The 15,911-nt window shown below is 36.0% G+C and overlaps 1 protein-coding gene across 2 annotated transcripts in view; it reads right to left on the reverse strand.

Annotated features, from left to right (window-relative positions):
* Positions 1-13,814, reverse strand: part of didum (dilute class unconventional myosin) — a 93,613-nt gene extending 79,799 nt beyond the window's left edge. For both annotated transcript variants that reach the window (XM_089647897.1, XM_089647898.1), the window contains exons 1-2: positions 13,463-13,814; positions 1,924-2,168 (exon numbers count right to left, since the gene is read on the reverse strand). In XM_089647897.1, coding sequence (XP_089504023.1) covers positions 1,924-2,168; positions 13,463-13,489 — 272 coding nt within the window. In that variant the 5' untranslated portion in view covers positions 13,490-13,814. The remainder of the gene's footprint in view (positions 1-1,923; positions 2,169-13,462) is intronic.
* Positions 13,815-15,911: the final 2,097 nt, after the last annotated feature.

The raw sequence follows: 15,911 nt of genomic DNA on the forward strand, positions 1-15,911 counted from the left end.
TGTGTGCCAAGACAGAATTATGTGGAAGTTCATCCTCTCTGCCTACCTCTGCGGTGTAATCGTAAATTGTTTAGTTAGTTATTAGGTTTATTGTTGGACCAAAGTATAACACAATGGCTGTGAAATCATTTTTAGGCTAAAGCAATTGGTTATATACAGGGTGTATCGGCACATACCCGACAAACTTCAACCAGCTATTCCTTAGCACATTTGGAGTAAAAAATGTTATGGGCACTTTGCTGTCCGGTAACATTTTTTTTTAATAAAAAAATTATTATTCATATTTTCACCACATGTCACCAATGTTTTATCCTTTGTCAAAGTTTGAAAACCCGTCTGGCAATATTTTGTTCGAGTTTCGTTGAATAATGTACGTACGTACCTACGTTGGAGCGCTTTTACAATCACAACGAAATGGCACGGCACCATTCGTCTCATTTTTAGCTATTATTATTTAGTGTGTACGAAAGAGCGAGGACACTTTTTGACACACTTGCTAATAACAGCTGTTGAACACGAGAAACAATGCAAATGACAGTGACGGAGTGTGGATTTATTTTTTGTTTTTAATGGAAAAAAAATGTTACCGAACAGCAAAGCGCCCATAACATTTTTTACTCCAAATGTGCTAAGGAATAGCTGGTTAAAGTTTGTCTGGTACTTGCCGATACACCCTGTATATACAATCATCAAATTATTTAATTAATATCATTCCACAAAATATTAATATGGAATATACAAACTGCTTACTGTGGTTAAAGCCAATGAATTCTAGATTTCGCCATTTATCGCATATTTTTAGGTTCCATAAATTTGGCACATTGTGACGAGCGATTGTTCAAAATGTTTATGCAAACTTATCATAATATGCCGAAAATCGCTCCAGTGGTTAAAGGGACCGAAAAAACCAAACTTCTTAACCCCTCTAGCGTCTGAGGGTCATATATGGCCGGGATGGTCATATATTTTATAAATTTTTTTTTATCTTTTTTCCATTTGATGCCATTAATAAAATCCTAAAAATTGCCAAAATTAATAATTCATATTTCGCGTGGCTATCGTAGCAATAGGTTTATCTTTAACGAAATAAAAGTGAAGTTACAGTTTTCTTACAAATTGCCCAAAAAAAACGAATATCAAGTTCTCTGAATTTTTCTACGACTGGAGTAAAAAATTAAGTAAAAATGTGGTTAGCGTTTTTGATATCATTTTTCAAGTTTGATATTAAAATTAAATTATTTAGAAATAGTAATGTTTAGTTTAAATGCGTACACCAGAAAGATAATTTTATCTAGTTTCTAAAACAGTATTTATTTTTATCTAAAATTAAAAAAAATAAGATGTATATAGCGCATTTGAAATACACAGAAAACATTGCTAATTGAACAAAAGTGATGAAAGTACTGAAGGGTTTAGCGAGTTTCACGTGGATAAATATCTCTGTTTATTAATAATTTCATATAAGCTGTTTGTTTCTGACAAATAAATAAACTAGTTATTCTTTGTAGAAATGGTACAATTTCCTAACCATGGTATTCACATTTGAAAGAAAAAAAAAATTGAACAAAACAAAAAACACCAAAAACAATATTCGGACCATGGAATAAAGAATAACACAAGAAGTGCCTTGTGGGCGCGTTTCGTGATCTAAACATTTGCCGAATCGAGGCTTAAAATTTCCAATACAAAACTGCGTTTACGAAATTCAAATGGGATGGAGATCAACGATGTCAGGCGAGTGTAAGTAAGATGGAGCGCTGGGCTGTTGGGTTAAATGAAACATTTGTTTCCATTCAAATTTGTATGGAAGGACCTTCTAATGTTATACCTTATTTTATAGTTTGAAATAATCGTGACCGTAGCATGGAGCGCAAAATTCAAACACGTTGGAAGTGAAGCCGAATAAAAATAATTCCTTCTCACCTGACTTTTAGGTTATGCAGCACGGCCGGTTCATGCAGATAACTCAGCGATGTGAGGTCGTTCTCGCCGATGAGGATGCTGGGATTGCGCAGCGGCGGCAGATCGTCCGCGCTCGCCACCTTCAGCTGTCTCGTCTCGCCACTGGCGTCCAGCCGCACGGTGAGCAGCGCCGCACCATCCCAGTCTGACAGCACCTCGGCGCCCTCCCACACGGTGGCGGCGGACGGGACCCATACCCGGGCACCCTGGAATACACACAGATTAAATTAGGTGTCAAATCTCCGTTACATTAAGTGAACACATCATTATTCACGGTTGATTTATTTATTTTTCACATTTTCAATAAGATTCAGCAAAATTATAAAAATATTACAAGTACAGAGGGCAGAAAAAGAACAGAAAAATTTAAATGATACCAAATAAACTATCTACATATAGAAGAGACAACAGGCGTGCGGCGTGATTTGATTTTTATACAAATCTAAAGTTTTACTCCGAGATTTTTTTTGAGATTTTTTTCAAATCACCCCAATGTTTATTTGTTGATTAGCATAGGTTGATTGCGTATCGATTAAGGTGCTTTAAGGGTGGGTTGTTGCACAGAATTTGAACAATTCATCAAATTTCAAATTAAAGTTCTTTTAAAGATATGTTGCCCCTAATGATATATTAACAGAACTTGAATTGAACTTTCACAGAATTTGAAAATCAACTTTGAAATTTGATGAATTGTTCAAATTCTGTGAAACAACGCGCCCTAAATGTGTGCCGATTAACTGTGAACTAATCAATATTGATTAATAAGGTATTCGTGTTCGTGCATCGACGAAAAGACACCAATGTGTGCATATTAACTGCCTTGTTCATCGACACATGACTAATCCTGATTATCACCCTATTATTATGTATTTTTGTACCCAGTTGATCTCCTTTTTAATTGGTACCCAACTGTTCAATAGTTTGTGCCTTGTTCGTCGACACAACATTATCCATTACTTAACGACACTGTTATAATAGATACTGAGTTTATTGAAAAAAAACTTCGTTTATCGGCATTTCAAACAAACTACAAATGCATTCTAATTTATAAAATTCCTAAGCAATCGTTATTCGTCAATCAATAAACATTCAATATTCTATTCACTATTCGAATCATTCTTCAATTATTTGATTTTTTATTCTGGAATGAAAAAAAAAAATTAATAAACTAACTATTTAAAAAATATACTTGTATTATTGTTGTGGATTTACATTTCTGTAGTGATGGCCAACTTTCGATAGGAGAGTGTACCAGAGAAGGAGGACTTTGAAGTGGACCTAGTATTATTTTTTATTTGAATACAGCACAACAGTCCTAACTCTCCGGTGCCAGTGGGACTATGGCATCACCAACTGGGGTATGTTGTGAGGTTGAAGGAAAGTGGAGAGGAAAAGAGAAAGGTTGAGAAGTGTCTGGCTATTCACTAAACATGTCTAAAGTTATTTCAAGCAAAGTTTCTATTCTGAATGGTGAATCTTTTACCAGGGCAATAAAATTTATTCGCACATGCCAGGAATTGAGGATTTTAAGTACTCTGAATATGAATGAAGCCAAGAGTAATTATGATTGTCAACTCGCTTGACCCTTCAAGCATCAGTAGCTAGTAAAAACATCATATACCATTTATAGCCCCTAAGGGATAGATCTGACCGGGGAAACCATACATTATAATTAGAGCCTCTAAGGGACAGATCTGACCGGGGAAACCATACATTATAATTAAAGCCTCTAAGGGACAGATCTGACCGGGGAAACCATACATTATAATTAAAGCCTCTAAAGTACAGATCTGACCGGGGAAACCATACATTATAATTAAAGCCTCTAAGGGACAGATCTGACCGGGGAAACCATACATTATAATTAAAGCCTCTAAAGTACAGATCTGACCGGGGAAACCATACATTATAATTAAAGCCTCTAAGGGACAAATCTGACCGGGGAAACCATACATTATAATTAAAGCCTCTAAGGGACAGATCTGACCGGGGAAACCATACATTATAATTAAAGCATCTAAAGGACAGATCTGACCGGGGAAACCATACATTATAATTAGAGCCTATAAAGGACAGATCTGACCGGGGAAACCATACATTATAATTAGAGCCTCTAAAGGACAGATCTGACCGGGGAAACCATACATTATAATTAGAGCCTCTAAGGGACAGATCTGACCGGGGAAACCATACATTATAATTAAAGCCTCTAAGGGACAGATCTGACCGGGGAAACCATACATTATAATTAGAGCCTATAAGGGACAGGTCTGACCGGGGAAACCATACATTATAATTAGAGCCTCTAAAGGACAGATCTGACCGGGGAAACCATACATTATAATTAGAGCCTCTAAGGGACAGATCTGACCGGGGAAACCATACATTATAATTAGAGCCTCTAAGGGACAGATCTGACCGGGGAAACCATACATTATAATTAAAGCCTCTAAAGTACAGATCTGACCGGGGAAACCATACATTATAATTAAAGCCTCTAAGGGACAGATCTGACCGGGGAAACCATACATTATAATTAAAGCCTCTAAGGGACAGATCTGACCGGGGAAACCATACATTATAATTAAAGCATCTAAAGGACAGATCTGACCGGGGAAACCATACATTATAATTAGAGCCTATAAGGGACAGATCTGACCGGGGAAACCATACATTATAATTAGAGCCTCTAAAGGACAGATCTGACCGGGGAAACCATACATTATAATTAGAGCCTCTAAGGGACAGATCTGACCGGGGAAACCATACATTATAATTAAAGCCTCTAAGGGACAGATCTGACCGGGGAAACCATACATTATAATTAGAGCCTATAAGGGACAGATCTGACCGGGGAAACCATACATTATAATTAGAGCCTCTAAAGGACAGATCTGACCGGGGAAACCATACATTATAATTAGAGCCTCTAAGGGACAGATCTGACCGGGGAAACCATACATTATAATTAAAGCCTCTAAGGGACAGATCTGACCGGGGAAACCATACATTATAATTAAAGCCTCTAAAGTACAGATCTGACCGGGGAAACCATACATTGTAATTAAAGCCTCTAAGGGACAGATCTGACCGGGGAAACCATACATTATAATTAAAGCATCTAAAGGACAGATCTGACCGGGGAAACCATACATTATGATTAGAGCCTATAAGGGACAGATCTGACCGGGGAAACCATACATTATAATTAGAGCCTCTAAAGGACAGATCTGACCGGGGAAACCATACATTATAATTAAAGCCTCTAAGGGACAGATCTGACCGGGGAAACCATACATTATAATTAAAGCCTCTAAGGGACAGATCTGACCGGGGAAACCAAACATTATAATTAAAGCATCTAAAGGACAGATCTGACCGGGGAAACCATACATTATAATTAGAGCCTATAAGGGACAGATCTGACCGGGGAAACCATACATTATAATTAGAGCCTCTAAAGGACAGATCTGACCGGGGAAACCATACATTATAATTAAAGCCTCTAAGGGACAGATCTGACCGGGGAAACCATACATTATAATTAAAGCCTCTAAGGGACAGATCTGACCGGGGAAACCATACATTATAATTAAAGCCTCTAAAGTACAGATCTGACCGGGGAAACCATACATTATAATTAAAGCCTCTAAGGGACAGATCTGACCGGGGAAACCATACATTATAATTAAAGCCTCTAAGGGACAGATCTGACCGGGGAAACCATACATTATAATTAAAGCATCTAAAGGACAGATCTGACCGGGGAAACCATACATTATAATTAGAGCCTATAAGGGACAGATCTGACCGGGGAAACCATACATTATAATTAGAGCCTCTAAAGGACAGATCTGACCGGGGAAACCATACATTATAATTAGAGCCTCTAAGGGACAGATCTGACCGGGGAAACCATACATTATAATTAAAGCCTCTAAGGGACAGATCTGACCGGGGAAACCATACATTATAATTAGAGCCTATAAGGGACAGATCTGACCGGGGAAACCATACATTATAATTAGAGCCTCTAAAGGACAGATCTGACCGGGGAAACCATACATTATAATTAGAGCCTCTAAGGGACAGATCTGACCGGGGAAACCATACATTATAATTAGAGCCTCTAAGGGACAGATCTGACCGGGGAAACCATACATTATAATTAAAGCCTCTAAGGGACAGATCTGACCGGGGAAACCATACATTATAATTAAAGCCTCTAAGGGACAGATCTGACCGGGGAAACCATACATTATAATTAAAGCCTCTAAAGTACAGATCTGACCGGGGAAACCATACATTATAATTAAAGCCTCTAAGGGACAGATCTGACCGGGGAAACCATACATTATAATTAAAGCCTCTAAGGGACAGATCTGACCGGGGAAACCATACATTATAATTAAAGCATCTAAAGGACAGATCTGACCGGGGAAACCATACATTATAATTAGAGCCTATAAGGGACAGATCTGACCGGGGAAACCATACATTATAATTAGAGCCTCTAAAGGACAGATCTGACCGGGGAAACCATACATTATAATTAAAGCCTCTAAGGGACAGATCTGACCGGGGAAACCATACATTATAATTAAAGCCTCTAAGGGACAGATCTGACCGGGGAAAACATACATTATAATTAGAGCCTCTAAGGGACAGATCTGACCGGAGTGTCCATACATTATAATTAGAGCCTTTAACGGACAGATCTGACCGGGGAAACCATACATTATAATTAGAGCCTCTAAAGGACAGATCTGACCGGGGAAACCATACATTATAATTAGAGCCTATAAGGGACAGATCTGACCGGGGAAACCATACATTATAATTAGAGCCTCTAAAGGACAGATCTGACCGGGGAAACCATACATTATAATTAAAGCCTCTAAGGGACAGATCTGACCGGGGAAACCATACATTATAATTAAAGCCTCTAAGGGACAGATCTGACCGGGGAAAACATACATTATAATTAGAGCCTCTAAGGGACAGATCTGACCGGAGTGTCCATACATTATAATTAGAGCCTTTAACGGACAGATCTGACCGGGGCGTCCATAGATTATATTAGTATTTTTATCTTTTTCTCTATAATGCAGAGATATGTGATTTGATCAATGTTGAAAAGAAAAATAATTATTCTTCTCAGTTTGTCTCAAGTGACAGTTTTCTTATTAATTCCTTGCACAAAAAGAGTGAGTTTTAAATATTGAATTGTTTCTAAATTATGGACGTTTCGAGTCAAAATTTTACGGTAAGTGTTTTCGTTAACTATCGATTACAAATATTAATGATACAAAATACGTTAATTTAAAAAAGTAGCTCGGAAGCATTCCAAAATTCTTGGAGAGATTTGTAGTTAACACACTTCCTATGGGAAGGGTAGTTCTACCTTTACGCCGGTCCTACTTGAATGACTGTAGAGGCAATGCTGTCTGATAATTTTATATAAATACTAGCTGAAGTGTATCTGGCGTTGTTGGGGGTTATCCTTAGGAGATAGACAAATACCATCACAGACTTGTCTGTGGGCCTTTTTAAGATATACAATTCTGTAGTACATTCTTTGGATGTATCTCATGAGATTTAGCCAACGTTAGCAATGTAAGCGCCCAAAAATAATCTTTTTACGACTTGATTATAAAACATCGACTTTTCTCTACTTTCTATATATATAATATACATCTATTTTATATATAAACCTTCCGGAAGAAATTCTTTAAATGATAATGAAATCCTATCAAAATCAGTTGCGTTGTTTAGAAGAACAAAGCGCACAAACAGACAGACGCGTATGGCCACTTTATTTTATAATATTTAGAGATTTTATATCAATCTCTTTGTAAGGGTTCCAACTATATGTATTTAAAACATATGAACTAAGTCTTCCCGATCTTCAACTTCTTGTCTTTTGTGTGGAAGAATATTTTATAAAAAGGAAACTATATTTAAACCAATAAAGCGGGTAATACATCCTTACACTTAGCACCAGAGATGTGGAAGTTTTTGTTTGTTTTGTAATGATTTTTGTGAAAATGAAAATAAATTTTACATTTTTTAAACATAAAACATCACTAAATGGCCAAACTCTAACATTAACTTCTGTTTATATACGTATTGTAATATTCTTTTCTGAAGTTCAATAACAAGTTTGACACACGCTGTATGCAAGCAATCTGTCTGTGTGAGTACCAACTGTGTTAGAATCAACGCTGATTGCAATACTTATATGACAATATAGCGCAATAATTCATTTCAGATTTTTAACTCGGTATTTATGCTGCTGCTGCTGGAAATGATAAGCTTATCAAATGGAATTCATGCAGCCGAGACTCTCGTAAAACTTCAAGGCCTTAAACATTTGCAAATACATTGCCAAAGAAGTTGTTATCATTTGCGTCATTTGGAAATAATAACGAACGGTATCAAGATTGACCGGTTGACCAAATTTTATGGCTTGGGATTTGTATAAAGAAAGATTAGCTGCACTCGGCCAGTATCTACGTTTAGTATTGGCTGAATGATATTATATACGATGTCCAGTAACTCGTATAACTGGTGAATCTACAATGTATTTAGAGTCAATTTTATGGCATAACTTTATTTGATTTTAGCTTTCGTTTTAGAGTCAAAAGTTGGAATCTTTTTCAGTTCTCTTTGAGATGTAGATTCACGAGTTTCCCTCTTGTACTACGAGTTCCCGGACACCGTGTATAGACCGGTTACTAGACAGGTTGTCAAAAGCTTTGGGTTCCCACCTATAATTTGTGTTATTTCGCAAAATACTCATTTAAAATAATATTTTTGCGGCACGTCCCAGAGTGGAAGATTCTTTCACTGTCTCCCTGGTGTAAGACCATTCAGAATTGAAACATTGCTCGAAATGGCTTTGGCCGTGTTTGGTGACCAGATCCGAAGAGCCAGGTACTTCCCCACCTTCCATTTGACCATCTCATTCTCCTCCCCACAACCTTCAGCCTCACAACATACCACAATTGGGGATGCCACAGTCTCACTGGCCCCAGACGGATGGGATAAGTTGACTCTTGTGCGGTATTCAAATTAAAACATTTATATACTTACATTTAAGATTTTTTATAAATACATAAAGTATTATCTGGTTAAATGGTGCAATTTATTGAAACACCATTTTGCAAAAAACAAGTTACTAAGAAAATAGAGTCAGCCGGCGTACTAAGAATTGGAAATCTTGTGCGGTCTAGACAATGATGTAAAAATTATATATATCTCTAAATAGTATAAAATAAAGTCGCTATCCGCATCTATCTGTTTGTGCGCTTAGTTCTTCTAAGCTACGGAGCGGATTTTGATAAGGTTTTCACTATCATTTAGAGAATTTCTTCCGGAAGGTTTACATATATAATACAGGGTTTTCCAATAAGAGTTGTTATTTTGATATTCAATCGTAAAAGATCAATGGTTTCGTTGCTTGTGTGGCACGTAGCGCCGTCTTGTTGAAAGTAAACGCTGTCCAGATCAATACCATCCAATTCCGGCCATAAAAAATCATTAATCATCTCTCGATAGCGCAATCCATTCACCGTAACTGTTGCTCCAGCCTCATTTTCGATAAAGTAAGGTCCAATGTCTCCGCCGGACCATAAACCGCACCAAACAGTCACACGTTGAGGATAAGGAGGCTTTTCAACAATAACTCTTGGGTTTTCCGAGCCGCAGATGCAACAATTTTGCTTGTCGACGAAGCCACCGAGGTGGAAATGGCCCTGGATGGAATTCTAATAATTAATAATAGTGATTTTTTATAATTTCAATGCGTTGTTGAAGCGTGTATCGTTCCATTTTTATTAATGGTGTAGTTTCTACTAAAATGACAGCTTCAAAAGTAACATCTACCGAAATAGCGGGCTATTCAAAATAACATCTCTTATTGGAAAACCCTGTACTGGTAATATTGTATTTATAGAAAGTGGCGAAAAGTTGATTTTTTATAATCAAGTCGTAAAAATATATTTTCGGGCGCTTACATTTCTAAAGCTGGCTAAACCTCATGAGATAAGTCAAAATAATGTACCGCGGAATTGCATATCTTAAAAAGGCCTACAGAAAACTTCTCGATGGTATATGTCTATGTCATAAGGATAATCAGGATAGTAAGCTAGTAATAGATATTAGAAAAAAGCAATTCGAAAATTAGTAAGTAAAAATGTGTACTTTGTATTAGACCGCATGAAGTGGAACTATTTAAATAAGTATAATCAAATTAAGTATTTAAGTGTGCTATCATGCAGAATAGATTAGTTCCGCTCGGTTATGCCAAAACATTTGTCATTCCTGTGTTCACTATCTAATATGTTTGAAAAATGATGAGTCAATCACATCCTTATCAATGCTTCATGTTTATTATGATAAGGCAAATAAAAATTCTTGCTAAAATTACTTTTACTAATTGTATTACAAAACATTACTTATGCCGTAGGACTAGTGATGTAGACCCGGGAATATTCCCCGGGGAATATTCCTGTTCCTGGGGACCTGAAATAAATTCCAGAAAACGGGGAATTTATTTTATTTTTAATAAAATGGTTTCTAAACTTCTCTTGGATGCTTTATTGAGTGTTAGCAGTTATCTAAGACGACATCCCCTGATCTAGGGACTTCTCTACCACTTATGCCCCCCCTGATTTGTCACAGGTTGCCATAAGAATATTGACTGCTCCCATTACTTCAGCAGCCACTGAGAGATCTTTTAGCACGTTTAGTCGCATTCATACAACACGGAGGAATCGTCTAACAACTCAAAGAGCAGGGAAAATAACATTTGTGGCACACAATTGGAAACTTCTTTCCTTTGAAAGAGGCTCTCAAGTTGCTCCCAAGAAAACCCTTTCTTCCACGGATGAGCAGATTGATTCGCATCATAACGTTTCAAACCTATCTGGTACTCGCAAACGCAAACATCCAATTGACTGTGCTGAGGAAGAAGAAAACGTAGATAATCCTGAGTCGGCAACAACTTCGTCCGGGTCGGATGAAGAAGAAGAAGAAGAATATGAAGGTGAAAGTGGAAGCGAAGTTGATAGTGTCAGTGTCCAATCGGTATCATCAGATGAACAGTAACGATCTGTGAAGTTGTGTCATTTTTACAGTTTTACGATTGATTTTTTATATGTACCGTTTACTAGCATAATGTGTATATAGGCTACTAATACTGTACAGTATACAATTATATAGAGATACTACTCACTTTAAAATAATTTTGATCGGTGTTTTTTTGTTATTTTTCTCTTGGATCCTATTCCTATATATATGGGAATAGTTTTTATGGATCTATCCTGCTCTATATGTACCATATGTGTGCATATATTATTTTTTATTTAATAAATATTATTCTTTTTGAGGTATTATTATGTTGTTAAAATCAAAATTCCCAAAATTCCCCGTCCAGGGGAATATAGAATTCATACATCACTGACTAACAAACACACCATTTCCTCAAAGAGGATACACTGCGTCACTTTGTCTTGATACACGTTTGTTGCTTTATACACATTCATTCGTCGTCTCGTTGTCTCAACTCTTCAGTTATTCTGACTCGACTCAATAATTTTTTTTTATGTGAATACTGCACAAGAGTCCGAAGTGATCCCAACCATCTGGAGCCAGTGAGACTAAATCCCCAATTGGTGTATGGTGAGGCTGAAGGTAGTGGTGTGGGGAATGAGACGGGGTTGAGGAAACTGGTGAAATTCCTGGGTATTCAGGTCTGGGAACCAACACGGCTAAAGCCATTTTTTTAAATGTGAATACCATACAACTGCTATCAACCGTCTAGAGCAGCGGTCCTGAAACTTTTTTAACCATTACCCCAAAATATTTTTGCGTAAATCAATATTACCCCTTCCCCCCATTTTGAAAAGACGACAATCAATGTATATTTAAATAAACATTATTTATTGAATTAATTTACACGGAAAATAATAAAAAAGTTACATGAAAATAGTAAATATGTAATAGACAAACAAAAAAATAAAATTCTCAAATTGGATCAAACAAAAATTCAGATTTTCAGGTTTCCCTTTCAGTTTTTGGAGAAATGATGTTGCTTCATGTTTGATACAATTACTTCAACTTTTGATGTAAGAGCAATTTGAATACAGTCTTCTGCGTTTAATCGATTTCTGTTCTTCGTTTTTATGATCATTAGAGTGGAAAAGCCTTGTTCACAAAGATAGGTTGTTGCAAATGGCAGCAACTTTTTTACCGCCTCCTCATGTGCAATTTTGAAAGCCTTCGTAGCTTTTGACATCCAGAAAGACGACAGATTGGCTTTGCTCTCAAATTGAATACGTTTTTCAGTATTAGATCGAAGTTCAAGTATTGTTTCTGCCAAACCCGGAGGTTCTTCTGGTATGTTAGCAATTTCACATTTAAAAGGATCTACAACTCAATAGAAAGTTTGTATATCAAGATCTGGAAAGTAGTCAGAGAACCGCTCTTTGAGTTTGGTAAGATGTTTTATAACTGTATCCTTGATGTCATCAAAAATAATATTTTCACAGTCTTCCAAAATAGCAAACTAGAAAAATTTCCTTATTACCCCAAAAAAAATAATTTTACCCCATTTGGGGTAATTTACCCCGGTTCCCCGAACGCTGGTCTAGAGCCATTACGAATATGGCATCTCTAAACGTAAAAGAAGTCAGGGATGCTTGCAGAAGACATGGCACGATCAAGTGAATCAAATACTTGAGTTGGGTCATGTGAAGAATTAGAATAACAGAAGCGGATGTATGATAAGATATATGAATGTGAATGAAGCAAGGAGTGTGTCAAGACAGAATCGTGTGGCGGTTCGTTTCTCTGCCTACCCTGGAGGAAAACACCGGGATGGTTAGCTAAAAAGATAGGTAGAACCCCTCAAAAGGTCTTTTCTATCCTTTCTGAATGTTTTATGTCATAGGTCCATGATATATGTGTGATTTAATAATAACATGTATAATAATAGAACTAACATGTATAAATGTAAAGAACAGCTCTGTGTTGTTATTGAAATTGATTATTTGTGCTGTCATTCGACTGACGTTAGTATTGCAAAGTCCCTCATAAAACGTTTTTAATATGCATTTATTTATTAAACTCGCATTTTAAAATGTCGACACGCATTTTAAAAGGTCAAATAAAGAATTGACACGTCAATGGCAACTGTTCTGATAAGCGTATTCACCAATTCACGATGCAACCGTGAGAAAAATAAATACCTACCTACAGCATAATATCAAAAGAAAGGTACCACCTATTACAAATCGCATCGTCTCTCGGCCTTTTCAAAATATTTATTTAAACCTTTCCTACACAAAATCGGGTACCTATAAGATTCTGTTATCAAACGAATCAAACATTATTTTATTATGATTTTATTGAATAAAATCCGGCAATGGGTCAACAATATCTTCCGTCATCAAACATGAAAGCGAATTTTATTATTTTCATTGTGGGATTTACAAACCTCCGTGTACAACTCTTTCGTCGTCATTTCGCACTGTTAGAGTTCACCGTGTTATGGAAAAATAGAATAATCCATGTTTCACTTCACAAATATGCACAATATTTAACAAAACAGGCAACAACACTTGCTCATATTATTTTCAGTTGACAGCTGTCAAATTCGAACGCACTGACATAAGAAAATTAGAACGAAAAATCGATTATTCCTACAATCTTGCTATAACTTTTAACAAGTGATTTTTTTTTATAGTTAAGTATTATTATTTAATAATTGTAAATAAATGCGTTGGAGATCAATTAGAACGGAATGTGTTGGTATAGTAAACACATGGGCGACACGGGTCACTTGGTGTCGCGGCGTTTTGAATTAACTACGTGAAACAATCTACCTATTTAGTTCACTTATGGCGTAACAATGTAGGGTTGACACTTCAATACTGAAGGAATCGTAATATAGAAAAAATTGCTTGCACATATTTATTTCAGCCGCAATTCATCAATAATGCACATTTGAGCCATTTGCTGTCATCCGAGGATCAGCGGTTTTAGCGTTTAGCTCTTCTAAATGAGGGTTCACGTGGTGATGACATAAATCCATATCTGTCCATTAGTATCTTTTGTTGTTTTTGATAATAATAATAATAAAGTGTTTATTCCGGTATGTGGGGAGGTTAGTGCAGTCCCACACATTCCATATAGAGATACAACAAAATATATAATCAAAAACAAAAAGATAGAACAGAAAAACAAAGAAAAGAAAACAGAATAAATTGAAAATAAATGTAATAAATTCGTCACCTAAGAAATGGGTTGTCATAGGACATTGGGTCAAAAATTGAAACAAGTACATTGTATATATATATATAATTATAGTGATGTAAACTAAGTTATTTGTATTTTTAATAAAATTTGCTGACGTGACGTACCTGTCATTCCTGGGGGTTATCTTTAGAAGTTAGATATATATCATCACTGACTTTTCTTTAGGCCTTTTTATTTCATAAGGTTTAGCCAGCATTAGCAATGTAAGCACCCGATTTTTTTTTATCAATAGATTACAAAATATTGACTTTTCTCTACTTTCTATAAATATAATATGCATGTATTATATGTAAAAAAAATATCAGAAGAAATTCTCTAAATAATGGTTAAAACCTCAATGATAAAGACGTACCCGACAAACTTTAAACAGTGATTATTGTGAACTTAATTGGAATAAAAATGTAAATGAGGTTTGGTTTCCGGTGTTTTTTTTTTTTTTTTTTTTTTTTATTTCAAGTTCAAATCGATGAGAATCGGATTCAAAGTCACCGGAAACATAAATTACAGTTACATTTTTTCTCCAAATAAACCCAGGTAAACTGATTAAAGTTTGTTGAGTGAATTTTTATTACTAAAATATTGGCAGAAAAAACACAACACTTCTCGCCCGTTGAAATAATGGTGTTTTAAAGTATGTGTGTATATTTTACTTACGATAAAAAATTCCACACAATAACTTTTCTTTGACAACCCTGCACTTCATGGAAGCGTCAAACGAAAGAGCTGGTAAATTAAATGTCATAAGTAAAAATGTACTGCCGAAACCATTGAACCCAAAATAATCTTCTACGAATATACTAAAACCCTTCTAAAAAGTGGTCCGTGACATAATTGATTGCCGTGATAATAATTGGTAGAGTAAATTAATTTTATTGATAATATTATGATGTATGTACGGAAGTATGTAACTGGTTCAAACTATTATTCTTGTTTTTATTGGCATTGAAATGTTGTGTAAATAATGTTGTAACACATCATTTAATGGTTCAGTGACATGAATCTTTTTATTAGTACTTACCCAAATTAGAATGATTAATGCAATTGGGGGTTCTCAATATTTCTTATGATATTACAAAAGTTATGTGAATTTCACACAAGAGTCCCCGCCCGAAGTAGTGGGTCCATGGTATCCCCATTTTTTGTATGGTGTGAGGCTGAAGGTGGCGGGAAGAATCTGGATACGCTCTAAAGCTCTCGACTAGCAAGCCAGAGGTCGCGAAATTTAAAAAACGAGAAATTTTATTTCATTAATTTGTGTTACGTCACAAAATACTCTATAGTATACTATATATAGTATTTAAAATAATATATAGTATATTTGCGGCACGTCCCAGAGTGGAAGATTCTTTCAGTATCTCCCTGGTGTAAGACCATTCAGAATTGAAACGTTGCTTGAAATGGCTTTGGCCGTGTTTGGTGACAAGACCTGAATCCCCATCTTCTTCTTGCCTATCTCCTTCCCCTCCCCACAACCTTCAGCCTAACAACACACCCCAATTTGGGATGCCATAGTCTCACTGGCTCCAGATGGTTGGGAGCAGTTGGGACTCTTGTGTGGTTTCACATAAAAAATTTAAATCTATCATTTATTATATGTGTCAGTTTTCATTTACTTTTTCTTTTCATTA

This window comes from Hesperophylax consimilis, chromosome 27 (genome assembly GCF_061612785.1).
Source record: "Hesperophylax consimilis isolate HC1 chromosome 27, BYU_Hcon_1.0, whole genome shotgun sequence".
In the NCBI taxonomy this organism is placed as follows: domain Eukaryota; kingdom Metazoa; phylum Arthropoda; class Insecta; order Trichoptera; family Limnephilidae; genus Hesperophylax; species Hesperophylax consimilis.